The sequence below is a fragment of the Gouania willdenowi genome, chromosome 5 (genome assembly GCF_900634775.1).
Source record: "Gouania willdenowi chromosome 5, fGouWil2.1, whole genome shotgun sequence".
Taxonomy (NCBI): domain Eukaryota; kingdom Metazoa; phylum Chordata; class Actinopteri; order Blenniiformes; family Gobiesocidae; genus Gouania; species Gouania willdenowi.
Window position 1 is genome coordinate 40,975,810 of NC_041048.1, and position 17,844 is coordinate 40,993,653.

The following is a 17,844-nucleotide window of genomic DNA, read 5'->3' on the forward strand; positions in this document are numbered from 1 at the left end:
TTGTTACATAATAATAATAATAATTATATACCTGGTCACAAGCGTCACTGGTTGACTTGGTGGTGTCACAGCCACACGGTTGGCAGAACTTGGACTGCAGTGGTTTCCAGTAACCCTTTGAGCAGGTGTCACAGGTGAGGCCGTGGAAGTGAGAGCGACACAGACACTGACCCGTCAGTGGGTCACAGACGTCTGACAGGGAGCCGTCGGGGGAGCAGGAACACTCTGGAGAGCAGGGAGAGGTCAGACAGCTGGAGAGGTGTTGGATGAAAAACGATCGGACAAAGGATGCAAATAAAACCTTTTACAGTCAGTGTTTTATCATAAAAAAACTTTTAAACAGTTGAAACTTATTTTCCCTCTACACACATGTTACGAATACCTTCATTAACTGTTGAACACCAGCATTCATAAATACATATTAGTGGTGAGACTAGATTAAAAAAAATGTATATATATATGATTAATTAGAGACTTAGTAATTAATTAATCTCAATTAATTTAAATTAATGGCCAAACAATATTTGACACGAGAAGCAACTTTTTACAATTTAAATGTATTTTGGTAAATTACTGAATCAATGAAAACAATAAATAAGTTGATATTTCAGACACTTTTTTAAAGCTTTGTAAAGAAAGTAAATGACTTAAATTCATCATCACTGAGACCATTCCAATATTCTACATTTATTTTAATTTTACAGCCACAACAAAAAAATACATCCACACTTAACCTTTGTCTGCATACTATCTTTTGGATATTCAAAATTAATATGAATATCTCTTAAAGTATATTTACTCTCTCTTACTGTAAAGAAATCTTGAATCCGGTTAGAAACAATAATATGTTTTATACATTATCTCAAATATTTTAACATGTATACAATATCCTACAGTTTTATGGTGTTTATATGTATAAGTTTAGTTGAATGAATAACTTATTAGCTGAATCAGCACATCCTACTGTATTAATAATTGTAATAGCTCTCTTTGGTTATTTTACTAATATCTGTAATAGATTTTCCTGCATGGGTAATCTGAGTACATGAAGTTATTATAAAGTAGCTAAATCCAAAACTACTCTTTTTCTGCTGAAATCAATTGTATTTGGTATAAAATTTAGTTTTTGAATGCTTCTCTTTTGGATTTGTAAAATTTTAAGTGGGCGTGTCTTAACTGCTCCAGAAGCCACATCCATAATCAAGACATTTTTTCAAATTTCCAGCCTAAAAGTGGGTCAAAACCTCATGGTTTAGTTCCTCTTTAACATATATTGTTTGTGTTAAATAGTGTATGTACGACTCACTAGTGCAGCCTAGTGTGTTGGAGGCGCTGAGGCCGTAGAAGCCCCGCCTACAGCGGTCACAGTGAAGTCCTTCAACGTTAACTTTACACAAACAGGAACCAGTGACTTCATCACAGCGACCCCCGTTCAGTGAGCCGTCAGCGTCACACACACAGCCTGAGACACACACACACACACACAATCATTACACCTTTGACCTTTGACCTTTGAAAACAGTGTGCATGTGATGACGTACGTGTGCACGCGTCGGGGCGGTCCATTCTGCTGTTGGGGTTGGGCTGATATCCAGGGACGCACTGGTCACACTTTGGGCCCGTGGTGTGATGTTGACAACCTTCACACACGCCTCCACTGGTTCTGCCGCTCTGCTCAAACACGTCAGGGTCAAAGTGACAACGCACGGCGTGATTGTTACACTCACAGCCTGAAAACACAACAACGACAACAACAGGAAATATTAGCATTTTGTTTATCAAACATAGTTTCTTTGATTGATTTTGTGTTTTTTGTTGTAATTTTTTGTCCTTTTAGATTTATTTTTTGGTTTTTGATGTAAATTGTGTTTTTAGGTTGGTTTTGTGTTTTTTTTTGCTGTAAATTGTTGTGTTTTTAGGTTTATTTTGTGTTTTTTTGTTGTAAATTGTTGTGTTTTTAGGTTTATTTTGTCTTTTTTTGTTGTAAATTGTTGTGTTTTAAGATTGATTGTGTTTTTTTGTTGTAAATTGTTGTGTTTTTAGGTTTATTTTGTGTTTTTTTTGTTGTAAATTGGTGTGTTTTTAGGTTTATTTTGTGTTTTTTTTGTTGTAAATTGTGTTTTAAGAATGATTGTGTTTTTTTATTGTAAATGTTTTTATTTTTAAATTTATTTTCTGCTATTTTGTTGTAATTTTTTGTCCTTTTAGATTGATTTTGTGGGTTTTTTTGTTGTAAAATGTTGTGCTTTTAGATTTTTTGATGTCATTCATGTGTTTCATGATATTTTTTAGTCATTATGTGAATTCTTCTATGATTTTCTGCACTTCTGTTGTAAACTTGTTTATTTTTCGATTGATTTTGTTATAATTTCATGTGTTGTTTTTGATATTTTTTTGAAGTCACCGGGAAATTTTCCGTCATTTTGGGCACTTTGTTGTGAAAATGTGTACTTTTCGATTTTGTGTTTTTTTTGTTGTAAAAGGTTTTATTTTTGGATTGATTTTGTGGTTTTTGTTTTCCTTTTTTGTGATTTCACGTGTTGTCTTTCACGTGTTCTCATTTTGGGAAATTTTCTGTGATTTCGGGCATTTTTGTTTCAAAAGCTGCAGAAATGAGACATGCCCATGTGTGTATTAATGCATTTTTTTGTTTTTTGAACGCTGTTGATGGCTTTTTTATTTTTATTTTAGATTGTGCATGTGGTGTGTGTGGTGTGTGTGTGTGTGTGTGTGTGTCTCGTACGTCTGCAGGTGTGTGTGTCGTCCTCCTCAGCATGGCTCCAGGGGAGGTCGTTGTAGAACTCTTTACAGCGCTCACAGTTCATTCCATCTGTGTTATGTTGGCAGTCACACTGAGGATTCACCTGAGAGACAAACACGTTCCTTAAAGGTTCCCTCGATCGGACTCATGAAACTGTTTTCCCCTCTTTGCCACACACTCAGACTGAGTATAATATCTTACCTGTCGGGTGTTGGAGCGGGGGTCGTAGGGCACCTCTGGCAGACATCTGTTAGCGTGTCCGTGACACATACAGCTGCCCATCACCCTCATCTCCTTCAGGGCGTAGAACCTGCTCAGAGCTCGACCAGGCGGACGAGGAACGTCTCCAAGCTGCTCCATCCTCACCCTGAGCCCCGTCAGACCCGTGACCTCTGTGGAACACACACACAGCATGACTCAGCATCACTAGGATGTAATACACTGATTAGAAACTTTATTAGGGTCACTCACCTTCCACTTTTTCACTCTTGGGAGGCGGGGCATAAGCGTAGTGACGCAGAGGACTGAACTCAATCTGGAAATGAGAGAATAACACACACGAGTTGTGTTATATGAGTGACAAAATTAATATTCACACAATAAAAGCAGTGTTCAATAGGGGTGTGTCGGTACACAAAATATACAGCTCAGTAGAAAATTCATGGTTTGTTTTTTAAATGATTAAAAGAAACACGCACAAATATATAAAACAGAAAAATACTAAATGATAAAAATACTGTTATGGCAATTATTATATTAATCATCATATCATCAAATGTGTGTTCATGTGTACAATTTGTCATGTGTTATACGCGATGACTGTATGATATCGTTGTACTTTTAAACAGAGACGTTGCTCCTTTGCTGAGTCATGTTAGATTAGATTACCCGCAGTACAGACAGATTGTGCCGTATCCACAGTGCCAGCAACGAACAGTCTCTGCTCAAGGTCTCATACCAAAAACGCGTTCCTCTCTTTCCCTCCCATCTTAGGGTGGGGCTCTTCCTATCTGTAAACGTGGGTGCTCAGAAAACTTTCCGTTAGTTGCTGGCCGCTTGCCCTTCCTACAGGATGGAAGACCTTTTTTTGTATTCCTTTTCATTGAGTTTATAATACATCCTTTTTTATGAAATCATCATGCTTTGACTGGACTTCATCATTCAACCAGAGCACAAATCATGTTTCCAAACAAGGACAACCGTAAATATGTCGTGACAAAACACTAATTAGCAACACAAACCCACCAGAAAGAGAAAGTTATTGATTAATAACCCATAAAAGTGATCTAGAACACTTTACCACAAATTCACCCCGGCGACTCTAAACATTAACATTATCATTTTTAAAACCCTTTTACCCCTGTTAATATTAAAAATGAATCTTGGGAAAACTGTGAGTACCTGCAAATATTGTTGAGTTTCATTTACACAATGATTCACATTTTCTGTCATTTTCACTTTCTCCTACGGGCCGAATTGAATGCTCCAAAGGGCCGTATTTGGTCTCCAGGCCTTAAGTTTGACTCATGTACTATGGCCTACAACAAATGTTAGTGTTTTTTAAAATCGCACAGTTTTGGTGTCAGTCCTGCCTGTGCAGGCGCGTACATGTGTGTTTGTGGGAATAAGAACACACACACACACACACGAGAGAGAAATCAAGTTTAAAAATGATATATTATAGTAAAAAAAAAAAACAAATACGTGAAATACATATCATTTACATGATATAGTCTTAAATGTGGAAACTGATCCGTTTTTTGCAGCTAATAATCCATTTTTATCACATATTTACTTATTGTCTATATTTTAAGTGTTAATCCTGCATTGAGGAGATTTTTTTACAGGAAAAGTAAAATGTATTTATATATTAAGTCTGTTTTTGTTGCATTTATAACAACATTTGCACATACTCTTTTTGTACATACATTTTGCACTGATATATTTATCGGCATCATTCTCTGACCTGGTTTATATATAAATCCCTTTTATTCTTATATTCTTGTTGTTTATCCAACTGTTTTTGTTGTGGCTAAATGCAACACCATTTTGTTCTGCAGTGCATCTCTGATGGTATGTTGAATGACAATAAAATAATCTATCTATCTATCTATCTATCTATCTATCTATCTATCTATCTATCTATTCTCTGTTTAATATTCTCTGAAATTAAAACCTTTCAAATGTAATGGAAGTGTTTCCTGTATCGTGATGAATAAATTCAAAGGCAATCAGTTATTTTGTAAATATATGTAAATATATATATATATATATATATATATGGAAAACGATAAAGTCTTAAAATACTGCAACTTTTGCTGCAAAGTTTTGAAAAAGCTGTCACAAAATCAGGCAACAGTCACAGAATCAGGCCGTGAAATCCTCTTTGGACTGATGCACATTTACACAATCCATTCAATAATTAAAAAGCCAATATTAAACCAACAGTTTAAGCTTTTTAAAGTAATAAAATGTGTTTTTCTTGATGAACTCTGCGGGGGTGGATTCACTAAAGGTTTAGGGGTATTATAACGTGTGCAAACTTCACTCCTTCACAAATAAGCCGTACAAACCCCAGGAGTACGCGGTCGCTGCACGTCACAATGAATATGTAAAGTAGGCGGAGCTTACAGCGGAGATCCACGCTCTCCATGGCCAGAGGCTGCTACCCCTGCAGGGATCACTCCCGTACACGTCACGCTTGTTAAAGATGGCACTGCGTAGGAAGAAAAGGCCGTTTTGTTGTCATAGAGCTGCACTATAAACATAAGCTCGCTACCTGTCGCTACCTGTCCCGTCGCCTGTCGGACTCTACCCATATCTATCTATCTATCTATCTATCTATCTATCTATCTATCTATCTATCTATGTCTTTGCTGGAAGTCATCCATCTTTTATTAGCTTCCTTTGCTAACACCTCCAATTCTGCTGCTTCAAATGTATTTTTTTGCTTCCGTGCACTCAGCTCTCCTTCTCGCTACATGTTCAATACAACACGTACAAAACACTCATTTAAATCGGGGCGGTCTGCACCACTTCTGCATGTGCACTAATCATTGCTGCAATCTTAGTGAATTCCCCGCAGCAGGTGATGAAGCTGCGTCACCAAAGGATTTAGGAAACAACTGGTGTCCCAGCCTTTATTTCAGATCTTAGTGAGTGTAGAGAAGGATAAAGCAGTTGTTCTTACTGTGTGGTCTCTATAGGGGTTAGCATCAGTCGGGGGCAGCTGGGAGCAGGACGTCCTGTCCAAAGACAGAGGTCTGGTCGTGGGGACGTCAGTGAACGACTCCTCACAGTCTGTGGACAAGTAGCGCATGGGTTGCCAGGTTGTGCCGTTATCCAGCGTTCTCTCAATGACCAGCGCACTGGGACGAGGCCCCTGTAGAGAGAGAGAGAATCATGTCTATATGTCTATATGTCTATATGTATAAAACATCTGTCCAATGTGCAGAGCAAGAAAAAATAGCAAATCTTTCAACAATTTTTCATTCATCCACTCCACAAATAAAACGGTCCATTCCATTGTGTTCATCTTCAATTGTACATTTACTCTGACTTTTGTGTACTTTTCCTGTAATATTTTACATTTTATTCTAGGTTTGTGTACTTTTGACGTTTTTTTGTGTATCTTGGTGCAATATTTTTGTTGCTTTCTGTGTTTCTGTTCTCATTCTGTATAGTTTAGTCTTATTTTATGTATTTTTGTTATCCTTTTGTGTGTTATTACCAACATTTTTTTGTGTTTCTGTTTCCATTTTGGGCTTTTTTTTGTTGTTTTTTGTGTTCTTGAAATATTTTCTGTGTTTTTGTTGTCCTATTGTGTGTTTTTGGAACATTTTATGTTTTTGTTCTCATTCTGTAATTTTTTTCCTGTTTTTTTTAGTCTGTGCTTCTTAGTTGTTCATTTGTGCTCATGGAGTCATGTTTTTTTGTCCCGTACTGTATAATTTAGTTGTTTTGTGTTGTCTTTGTTGTCATTTCTTGTATATTTTACGCTCACTTTGTTTGTGTTGTTATTTCATGTTCTTGGAGTCATTTCGTATATTTTTCTCTTATTTTGTATGTTTTTGCTGTCTTGTATAACTTCTTTCTCAATAAGTTTTGTGTATTTTTCTGTCTTTTTGTGTGTTTTTGGAGTCATTTTGTGTGTTTACTTTGGGGGCCACAGAAAACTAAAAGCAGATGTTTGATTTATTTGCTATTTGTGCTTTGTCCTTTGATCAAACAAAGTTTAGCTTTTATTTTGAAATATATATATTTACACAGACTATTTATGTGCAGACCACACACACACGCACGCACGCACGCACGCACACGCACACGCACACGCACACGCACACACGCACACACGCACACACGCACACACGCACACACGCACACACGCACACACGCACACACACACACACACACACACACACACACACACACACACACACACACACACACACACACACACACACACACACACACACACACACACTTGTTTGGTAGCTGCATTTGTCAGTTATTGATTAAAGGCAATTGATTGAGAGTAAAAGGGAATAATTAACGACTCAATGATTTGGGTTAAACATTAACTTATTTTATAAATGTTGCCTTACAGTTTTAATCTGTAATAAATCAGATTGCATCAACATTTCCCTTGGTTGGTTGTTATAGATTAAATACAGTGAGAATCAGTGGAACAATGTTCTAGAAAACGACATTTAACACACAGGACAAAACCTAAAGTCATTATTAAAGCAGTAAACACATTCCTAGTGTGTGTGTGTGTGTGTGTGTGTGTGTGTGTGTGTGTGTGTGTGTGTGTGCGTGTTACGTACCTTAAAGTGAAGAACAATGTTGTCAAGCTGATACAAGTCTTCGAGGTCAAGCTGCAGAATAACTGGGCTCACCTCTACACACACACACACACACACACACACCTTTAATACACCCAATCCATGCTGCCAGCAGAGTGTAATAATAGTGTAAAACAACATCACAATCATAGAATATCTGTCGGTGATGAACACCTTTAATCACAGAGGGGCAACAGAAACGTGATTGTATCTGATCTGAGGGTCACATGATCAATATTCATGTTAGGATTTAGTGTATATTAATAATAATTGTGTATTTTCTGTTCTTTTGTGGGGTTTTTATGGTCATTTTGTATTTTTTTCTGAAAATGTGTGTATTTCTGGTCTAAGTTTGTACATTTTGTATGGTTTTGTTTGTTATTTAGGGTATTTTTCTGTCATTTCTTTTGTTGTGTATCATTGGAGTCAAATTGTGTATTTTTTGTTGTTGCTTTTTTTCCAAGTCATTTTGTCTATTTATGTTGTCATATATTTTGTGTATTTTTCTCTCATTTGTGTAATTGTGTTATAGTTTTGAGTTCTTGTTGTTGCTTTGTATGTTGTTTTTTTTCATCATTTTGTCTATTTCTGCTGTCATTTTGTATTTATTTTCCTGACAATTTGAGTAATTTTGCTGTTTTTTGTCTTGGAGTCATTTTGTGTATTTTTTCATCATTTATGTTTCTGTGATAAGTGTTTTTAGAGTAATTTGGTCTATTTCTGCTGTCATTTTGTATTTATTTTGCTTACAATTTGAGAATTTTTTGTTGTTGTTTTGTTTGTCTTTGAGTCATTTTGTGTATTTTTATGTCATTTCTGTTGTTTTTCTATGTATGTTTTGTGTTATTTTGTGTATTTGTCTACCCTTTTGTGTATTTTTCAGCACTTGTTTGTATTTTTCTGTCACTGTATGTGCTTTTGGAGTCATTTTATGCATAAGCTGAATATTGTGATCACCTTTCTTGGACTGCCACCAGCGTTCCGGTGGTGAACTGGAGAGCACTTCTGGGAGCGTGTGGGCCAGAGGACCTTTAGGGTTGGTCGAGTCACATGGGCAGCACTTCATTTTTCTCTGCAAATTAAAAAAAATCCACATTTAGCATGTAAACAGAGAGAAGGAGCCAATCACATGAGCTCATCACGTCTCCATACTGTGGTCACATGACCACAGGATTGTTCTGTGGGATTCCCTGCAGGTAAAGGTTCTTCTTCTAACATGTCATTACTAGTTTTGGCTCCTTTACGGTTTCCTGCTCTGGTGTTTTGTTCCAACTCGCACAACGTTAGTTTCCTGTGGAGGTGACGATTGGAGAAGCTCGTACATTTTATTTTAAACATTGATTAAATTCCATTTCGTCACGCACTGGAATCTGTGGGCGGGTTTTTGGATTCATTTTTCATGTCTGTGGTTAGTTTTATTTATAAGAACAAACACAGGAACGTAATAAATCACCACCCTGACACATTTCCAGTAAATTTGACATTTTTTTCCTAAATAAAAATGAAGCACAAACATAACAGCACAGCACAAAGAATGAAACAGTAACGTAGGACCAAAACCATTCCTCGATTACAAAAAAACCATCGAAGAATTTCCTCCGCCTCGAGGAATCGTTAAATTTAATTTCTACATCTCAAAGCCTGGTATTTCACCTGGACGACGTTTATTTGTGGCACAAACCAAAGTGAGTACCGATACCGATATCATAGGTACAGAGTATTGTTTCAAATGTGAAAGGTACTCATCCCTAGCTCCAATACAGGACAATTTTATCACAAAAATATGATGATTTGATCTGATTCAGGTCAGTATTTAGAATAATTAGTCAAACTGAGCTTAAATACATGAGAAAACAACGTGTTTGTGTGTTTGGTTTGTCGTTTTATGTATTTTTTGGAATCATTGTGTGTGTTGTTGTTGTTATTTCTCATTTTGTGTGTTTTTTCCGAGACATTTTGTGTATATTTCTGTATTATATTTGTATGTAATTGTTTGTTTTTTTAAGGTCAGTAGGTCACACAGCTAACACAAATATCCACTATCACAGTCAGTAAAACCTTATTGTTCTTATCTTTTTTAAGTATTCTGAGTGATTTATTTATAATGAAAATGTATAATCTATAATTATACATGCAGCATGATATTTCATGAAATGTGCATCATTGGACAAGGTTTGTATTAATATTATTATTTATAATAATATGGGGTCCATCCATAAAGTCAGTAAAATGATGGTCTATTGTTCTATGAATCTGTGATAACCACATTTATTTATTCATCTGAATAATATCCACTGTTATCCAGGAATGTTTATTATTATTATTATAGTCATCTTAAAGATGGAAATCATGGTTTTAATCAGAAATAAAATGGGTTCAAAGTGACCAAAAATGGTGAAAAGGTGGTGAAATGGGATATAAAAAAGTTAAAAACCACAGAAATTGGTTAAAAGTTGCAAATTAGAGTGGACAAAAACAGACAGAAAAAGTGGTAAAAAGGGTTCAAAGTGTCAATATTGGTTTAAAAGTTGCAGAAATGTAAAGAGTTGGATTGAATAATTAGTTTAAACTAGTAAATAATGAGCATGACAAATCGTGAATGTGGTTAAATTGGCAAAAATAATCATGAAATATGGTGAAAAGAGATTAAAAGTGACAATATTGGGACATATATGTGACATTAAGTGGAAAAGTGGTGGAAAGGGTTTATAAAGTGCTAAACATGTGCGGAAACGCATTGAAATGTGATGAAAAAGTGTTAGAAATGGGAGTAATGTAGCAAATATCCATTAAAAGGAGCAAAAAAATGATGAAAATGGGTTAAAATATGAACAGTTTGGTGTAGTTGACGTCAAGGTTGAGAACACCTGTACTATGTTACTACATATTTGGAATATTTTCATCATTTAAACCTTTTTTTAACTATAAAATGCAATTTTGGTCAGAATATTTAGGTGTCAGCCTCCTTCCGTAATTATAAAAGCTTAATATCAGATGTATTTTGACATAATGTGAGGAACACGTGATGAAAACAGCTTATGTTGTGGTAACAGATCCCAGTAGATCTATCAGTATCAGATGTGTACTGGAACACTCTGTAATCCACTGCACTGGGTTACAAAAGCTGTGATGAACAAGCTCGTACAAGACGGGACTAGTTACACTGTGTGTGTGTGTGTGTGTGTGTGTGTGTGTGTGTGTGTGTGTGTGTGTGTGTGTGAGTGTGTGTGTGTTCACTTCCTGCCCCTCCTTGTCTGGAAAAGGCACAGCGATGGAGGGGAAACAGGAGAAAGTGCACTAACTACTAAACACACACACACGCACTGTGTGACATGGATTGTTGTGTAACTTTAACACAAACCACACACACACAAACACACAAACACACTCTGAGCTGAAAGTCACTGATTTAAAAAAAGTTAATACTAATAATCATACAGTAGGTCACAATGTACGGGCACTAAAAATGGTGATAAAATGCATATTCTGGATTATGATGAGTGTAATATTAGAAGAAGCATCCTGAGGCATGAATTATTTTAATTTTCACAAATAATGAGCAATAGGGATTTTTAGGATTTTTCAAACTGATCCAGAATCAGTTTATTGATCCGGATCTTCTCCAAAATGTCATGGAATATTCCATTGCCTAAGGCAGGGGTGTCAAACTCATTTTAGTTTAGGGGACAAACATGGAACAGTTTGATCTCAGTGGGCCACAGATTTAATGCACATCTACGTACTGTATATATAAGATACAAAATATGTATAAAAACTGACAATATCTAAACAATAAGTGACATATATCAGTCCCAAAAGGGTCTTCACTTTAAATTTCTTGGATTATTGTCATATTTTGAAGAAAATTGAAGGATTTTGTAAGAATTTAGATTTTTTTGTTTAACATGAAAAATGACTGCAATCAACGCAAAAGTGGAATCTTGTTAGAAAAAAAACTACAAATCTAGGATTTTTCTGCTTTATTAAGTAATACACACTTGATATTTCAGTGGGTCACATTTTTACTGGAAACTATATCTTCTATATCTAAGACATAGTGTAGGCCTCATAAAGAAAACTGTTTGGTGCATTGCATTGTGGGATGTGGAGTTTCGTAAAAAGATGCAGAAAAGTATATTTTTTTTACTTCATTCTTCTTGTGATTTCTTGGTTATTGTTGTTTTTGTTCTCGTTTGTTTCCGGTATTCCTCGTGTCATCACAATGAAGTAAAAACATCTCTATGCACTCGTCTCCATGACTCCACATCCCATAATGCAAGGCGTGAAAATGTTTCCGGTGGAGATGGAAAACAAACTTTCAAGTAGAAATTTTAACCTTTTAAATTATTATTTTTTTACAAGCAATTTATCTACAATTTTCTCAAAATGTTCTGGGGTTTCCACGGATACGGTGGATGGTAACGGAGTGGAAATGAAAAGCAAAAGTGCTGAAAATCAATCAATAGAAAAAAAAAAACTACAGTGAACTAAAGCTCGGATTGTTGTGCTTTATTTCGTACTAATGTGTCATGTTTTTTGTGTGTGAAACATTTCTCATGTCCAACCTGACAACAGATGAGTCACATGACTCAGTGAACAGTCATGGTGGGATTGCAAAACGCCGGTCTGGGATTCAAACCCAGACTCTTCCATGACGGCAGAGCAGGATGGGTGTACCTGTTCGTAGGGCGTGCAGTAGACCTCAGAGCCGGTGAGACCACAGGTTGAGGAGGACGTGAACTGATCAGATCTTCCCAGGAGGAGGTCACCACTGGGTGGGTAACACGCCCCCCTGGAACAGTCCCTCTGGGCGTCTGTGATCACTGCTAGAGCTGAGGAGAAGAACAACTTATCATCAGTCGCACTCAATTACATTTTTCAATTACAATTATGTCGTCAATCATCCAGGTTCAATTAAAAGCCAATTATAATTACAGTGATCGGCATGTTTTTCAATTGCTGTTAAAATGACAAACATTAATTTTCTTCTGAAAGGCAATTATAATTATATTCTCAATTACTTAAATTCAAATTTAATTAATTGTGTCTTCAGCTGTAAAATACATTATAAATAATTATCTATCATCTAATTAATTTCTCATCTCATGATTTCCTTGTTAGGTTTCATGATCAATGATAATATTGGTTTTAATATTGTTGTCACTATGACACTGATTTATTTTCCTTCTAAATATTAAAATGATCCTCAACAGAAGTGAAAAAGTTGATCTGATTGTTCACTACTTTTAGGCTCTTATGATAGACATCTCAGAATTTTTCATTTTTTTTCTTCAAATATTTCCATTTTTTGCTTTACTATAACGTTACCTCTGAAATTTGGGTGTTTTTCTCATTTTTATTCCTTATTACTACATTTTCAGCCCAGTTTAAGTATTTTCATCATATTTCAACTAGTTTTTAGGGTCGAATAATTATCTCAGGAAATGTTTTTTTTTCCAGAATTTCTCTAATTTTTTATGCCTTTTTAGATAATTTTCATGCCAATTGCAATTACAAAATGAATCATCTGAACTCAATTATGATTACAACAGCAAATATTCAACTTCTGCTTGGAAATAATTTTAAACTTGTGTTTTTTAAGTGGAAGTTTTTTATAGTTTCTGTTATTTTAGGGTTCGGTGTTTAAGGGAGTCAGGTTAAGGCTTTAGGACTGATTATTACGTGTCCTTTACTAATATTAGGATTAAATATGTTTGAAATTTATTCAATGCTGCACAAAAAAAAAAAAGAAATGATTTTGGTGCAAGAAACAATAAATGAATTTCTGTGACAGTGTCACAGACTTGGTTGGTTTCAGGGCTGCAGATTAAGAATCAAACACATTTCTGATTCAATTGGATTATGATGGGGCCACCGTGGCTCAGGTGGTAGTGGGTCGTCGAGAGGTTGGGGGTTCGATCCCAGTACCTGACTATGTGTCGAAGTGTCCTTGGGCAAGACACTGAACCCTAAGTTGCTCCCAGTGGTGGACTAGTGCCTTGCATGGCAGTCCTGTCCCACTGGTGTGTGAATGTGAGAGTGATTGTGTGAATGAGCTGATATGTAAAGTGCTTTGAGACTGTTTCAGTGGTGATAAAGCTCTATATAAATCTAGTCTATATACCATATACCATTATTGAAGTCTTGATTTGATTACAAATTTTCATGGATTAGATTTTCAGTTACTGCTGATCTTCCATTTAACTTCAGTCAGCTACTGAATTATTGGACAGCACCTTCAGTCAGGGTTGGGGTCAATTATATTTGTAATTGATAACTAGGGGAGACCTGGATTCACAAGGTGAATACGTATTTGGCAATTGAAAAATTGAAAAATTGGCAAAAATAACAATCTGTATCTGGATTTGTTGACAAGTTTGTTCTTTTTACTAATGAAATTGAAAGTAATAATGCAGGAAAAACAGAAGACTGACCTTAACCTTAAATATGACCTTCGCTCAAGGTCACTCATTGAAAGGAAATGTTGTTCAATGGTACCAGTCTGAGCACTGTACTGTATGTCAATTTGTAGCCAAGTTATAGAGAAAAAATTTGAGTTTTTGACCTTAAATACGACCTTGAGCAAAGGTCAAGGTCACACATTGAAAGTAAATGTTGTTCAATGGTACCAGTGGCCAAGTTAGAGGGATATTTGTTTTGTTTTGTGACATCATGAACTTTGAACCCTACCCATCTATTTACTGGTAGGTTGTACAGCTTTGGTCTAACAAAATAAAATACTCCACATGAGATGAACTTTTCATAAATATAAGGATCAAACTTGTACAATATATATTCATAGATATATAGAAAATTTTGTTTTTTGACACTTGACGCGACCTTGACCTTAATCTTGACATTTTGGCTCTAAGAAAGGTCGACTGCACATCCTTGACATTGTCCCTATGAGATGACATACGTGTCATTAGCGCTGCATTAATAGTCTAGGAGGAGTTACACGACAAAAGAAAGTTACGGAAGAAAAATAATAACAACTCCTACAAGAACAACGTATTTGGCAATTTTCAATTCAATTACCAAATACAAAAACAATTAGTTACAATTACGGTGTCATAATTGTGATCGTAAATGGAAAACTCTCTTGCCGTTGTAATTTTAATTGAATTGTAATTGAGTTCTGATAATTCCGGCAATTAGCATAAAACTGGGGAACCATGTTAGAGTTCTACTATACATGAGTGAATCTTCTCCCCCATAAAGGTGGTAAGGGTGAGAAGAGTTAGAGCTTAGTGGGTTAGAGTTAGAATATAATAGAATTTATTACAATAGAGACGATACAAATGTAACTGATGGTTTGTACAAAGACTTTATAGCTATAAACCATCTCTTGTCCCTATTTGGGCTTTTACATACATTCTAACATTAGTAATTGAACATAATTGTAATTGACTTTCAGGGGAAAAATGACGGTCACCGTCATCAGAAATAAATTGTAATTGAACTTGGATAATTGAAAAACGGGATTGTAACTGAAAAATGTAATTGACCCCAACCCTGCCTTCAATATTGTTTGGTCATAGTGATTTTCAACTGGTGGGTCGGGACCCAAAAGTGGGTCGCAGACCTGTACTGTGTGTGGTCAAAAATAAATAAATACTTAATGTCTCTCATGGTGGACTTGTCTTTTTATTTCTTTTTTTTTAAAGAAACTTTTCTTTTGACAGGAATGCTGTGAAAATGTATAGATTTAAGTTTTTAAAAAAGACTACAGTATATACTGTAGGTCTGTTTTCAACAGCTATATTTGAAAAACTAAATTTGGTTGATTAAATTCTGTAGGTCCCCTGTTTGGCCCCCGGAATTTGACACACGTGGTTTAAGGTGATTGAAATGTCCAAAAATTAGGAAAATTCTGGTTTGTATTTGAATTATTTTCTTTTTAAATTATCAATTTTTGGAAATGTAAGATTTTGTTGTGTTTACTACGTGTATCTATGAGCAATTTCAAGAAACAAGTAAAAAAAAAAAAGAGTAAAAATGTCGAGTTAAAAGACTCTTTATTCGTTATACTAGTAAAGTTTCCCATTTTCTTGCATGCAGAAGCTTTTTGGAACAAAAAGATGATATAAATGGTCACAAATCTCACCAGTCAGTAGTAGAAATGTCCTCATGTCGTTTACCGAGTGAAACAAAGCCTGAAACATGTTGAAAGAACGAAGCCGGGATCAGAAAACCTGCAGAGGATCCTGAGCAGAGAACGTTCTGATGGAAAAACTCACCTGCAGGCGCTGAAGTGTGTGTGTGTGTGTGCTGCTTTATGAACATTATCTCACCTGAACGCTGTGATTCAGTGTGTGTGTAAGAGGCGCACCCTTCACCACCACTCCCTGCACCCATGAATCAACACACAGCAGAGACACACAATCTAACACACACACCTTGGAATTCACATTCAAAAGAAGAATATTTCAGAATCTATCGCATGTTTTTCATCGATGTTCTCGTGTTAAACTCACTAAACCTAACAGCCAATCATCTGCTCCTGATACATTTTGATAGAGTTGCATTCTGGGAGTTAAAAAAAACAAAAGGCAAATCTTTGAATTCCTCAAATGCCATCATTCACGTAGACATCATCCAGCTTGTCTCAGCAAAGGCTAAACCACCACAACTACTACATCTAGCTCTGGATATTGTTGGGTTGAATTTTCTACATTTTTTTCACACACATGAATTGGTTCCTCTGGAATAATCCGTACCCTGAGGCCGTGTCTGGTCTTTAACTCATCATTACCAACGTGCAGTAAAAAAATGACCTCAGGGATGTATTTTTCCTCTTATCTACAGTTACACTGACTGACTCTAACTCAAAGGTGTGTCCTCTGACTCAAATCACTCTCACACACACACACACACATGCATGCATGCACATGTTGGACATGTCTGGCCTGCAGTGATTTCTCTCTTAGTAACAGCCATGTCTTTCCTGTCTTATAATAAACTTGGTTATAAAGGGGCGGAGCCTAAGGCTGCATTAACTATACATTACATTACAAAGTCATCCTATTGCTTTTCTATCCGTCTTTTTCTAAGACGTTCCTTTTTCTTTTCACCAAAACAAAGTAAAAACACCTCCTGCATGTATTTCTACTTCTGTTTACTAATAATTCAGAATAAGTTGATTTAAAGCTGCTACTGACTATATATTTTTTATTAGATAAAATTACTTTATGCCTCAGAAATCAATGAAAAGGAAGGAATAAAAGTCTGTTGTTTTAATCTCCACTGTCAACACTCTCTCATTGACGTTGTTGGAAAAGTTTGGTGAGTTGCATTGTGGGATGTGGAGTCCTGTAGACCAGGGGTTCTCAACCTTAGGATCAGGACCACATTTAGGGTCTTGAGACAGATTCTTTTTTATTGTTTTTTAATATATTTGAGCCCATTCTTGCTTATTTTTACCCTTTTTCTGCAACTACACCAACTTTTCCACATTTTACCATGTTTTCCTCACTTTTATTGCCACATTTTTGCTCCTTTAAATGTATTTTTGCTACATTACTCCCATTTCTGACACTTCTCCATCACATTTCAATGGCTTTTCTGCACATATTCAGCACTTCTAAGCCCTTTCCACCACTTTTCCTCCTAATGTCACATATATTGACCCATTATTGTTACTTTTAACCTCTTTTCATGTTTAAATCTAAATCTAAATGTTACAGTATATACCATATCTATATCATATAAAATTTAGATATAGATTTAACATTTAAATATAACATATACCATTTAGATTTAGATTTAAATATTTAGATTTAATGCTTTTTTTTTTACCTGTATATATGTGATTAAATGTTGTGTTAAATGTAGGAAAATGTGCTAAATATGAGAAAAGTGAGATAAATAGTGAAAATGTGTTAGCTACAACTTTTATACTAAATTTTAACACTTGGCACCCCATATTTAGGAGCATTAGTGTGTGATTAGACCTCATAGTAAAGTAAAATTCTCAACTAGTAAACTGTTTTGTGATACTAGTAGTACTAGTGATACTTTCTGCTTCACTATTTAAGTGTACTCGCTCACTAAACCACATGTATCTACTCCAAACATGAGTACTAGTAGAGTTTAAATATGGTCTATATCACTGATCACATTTAGACTCAAACAGCTCCCCCCCCCCCACTCGTCAATAACACCCTCACACTGTGAGTGCAGTGTGAGAGAAGGTGTTTTCTTACCATTGACGTAAGAAGGTGAGGAACACCTGACAGC

General features: G+C 35.7%; 1 protein-coding gene across 2 annotated transcripts in view; it reads right to left on the minus strand.

Moving 5' to 3' along the window:
• lamb3 (laminin subunit beta 3) overlaps positions 1-15,945 on the minus strand; it is a 29,802-nt gene extending 13,857 nt beyond the window's left edge. Inside the window, exons 1-12 of one of the 2 annotated variants that reach the window (XM_028447510.1) lie at positions 15,846-15,945; positions 15,713-15,761; positions 12,283-12,437; positions 8,563-8,677; positions 7,588-7,661; positions 5,952-6,143; positions 3,233-3,296; positions 2,963-3,153; positions 2,744-2,864; positions 1,542-1,730; positions 1,307-1,462; positions 32-225 (exon numbers count right to left, since the gene is read on the minus strand). In XM_028447510.1, coding sequence (XP_028303311.1) covers positions 32-225; positions 1,307-1,462; positions 1,542-1,730; positions 2,744-2,864; positions 2,963-3,153; positions 3,233-3,296; positions 5,952-6,143; positions 7,588-7,661; positions 8,563-8,677; positions 12,283-12,437; positions 15,713-15,737 — 1,476 coding nt within the window. In that variant the 5' untranslated portion in view covers positions 15,738-15,761; positions 15,846-15,945. Of the gene's footprint in view, positions 1-31; positions 226-1,306; positions 1,463-1,541; positions 1,731-2,743; positions 2,865-2,962; positions 3,154-3,232; positions 3,297-5,951; positions 6,144-7,587; positions 7,662-8,562; positions 8,678-12,282; positions 12,438-15,712 lie in introns of both variants that reach the window. The other variant, XM_028447509.1, reaches the window with a different exon arrangement.
• Between the last annotated feature and the right edge of the window lie 1,899 nt (positions 15,946-17,844).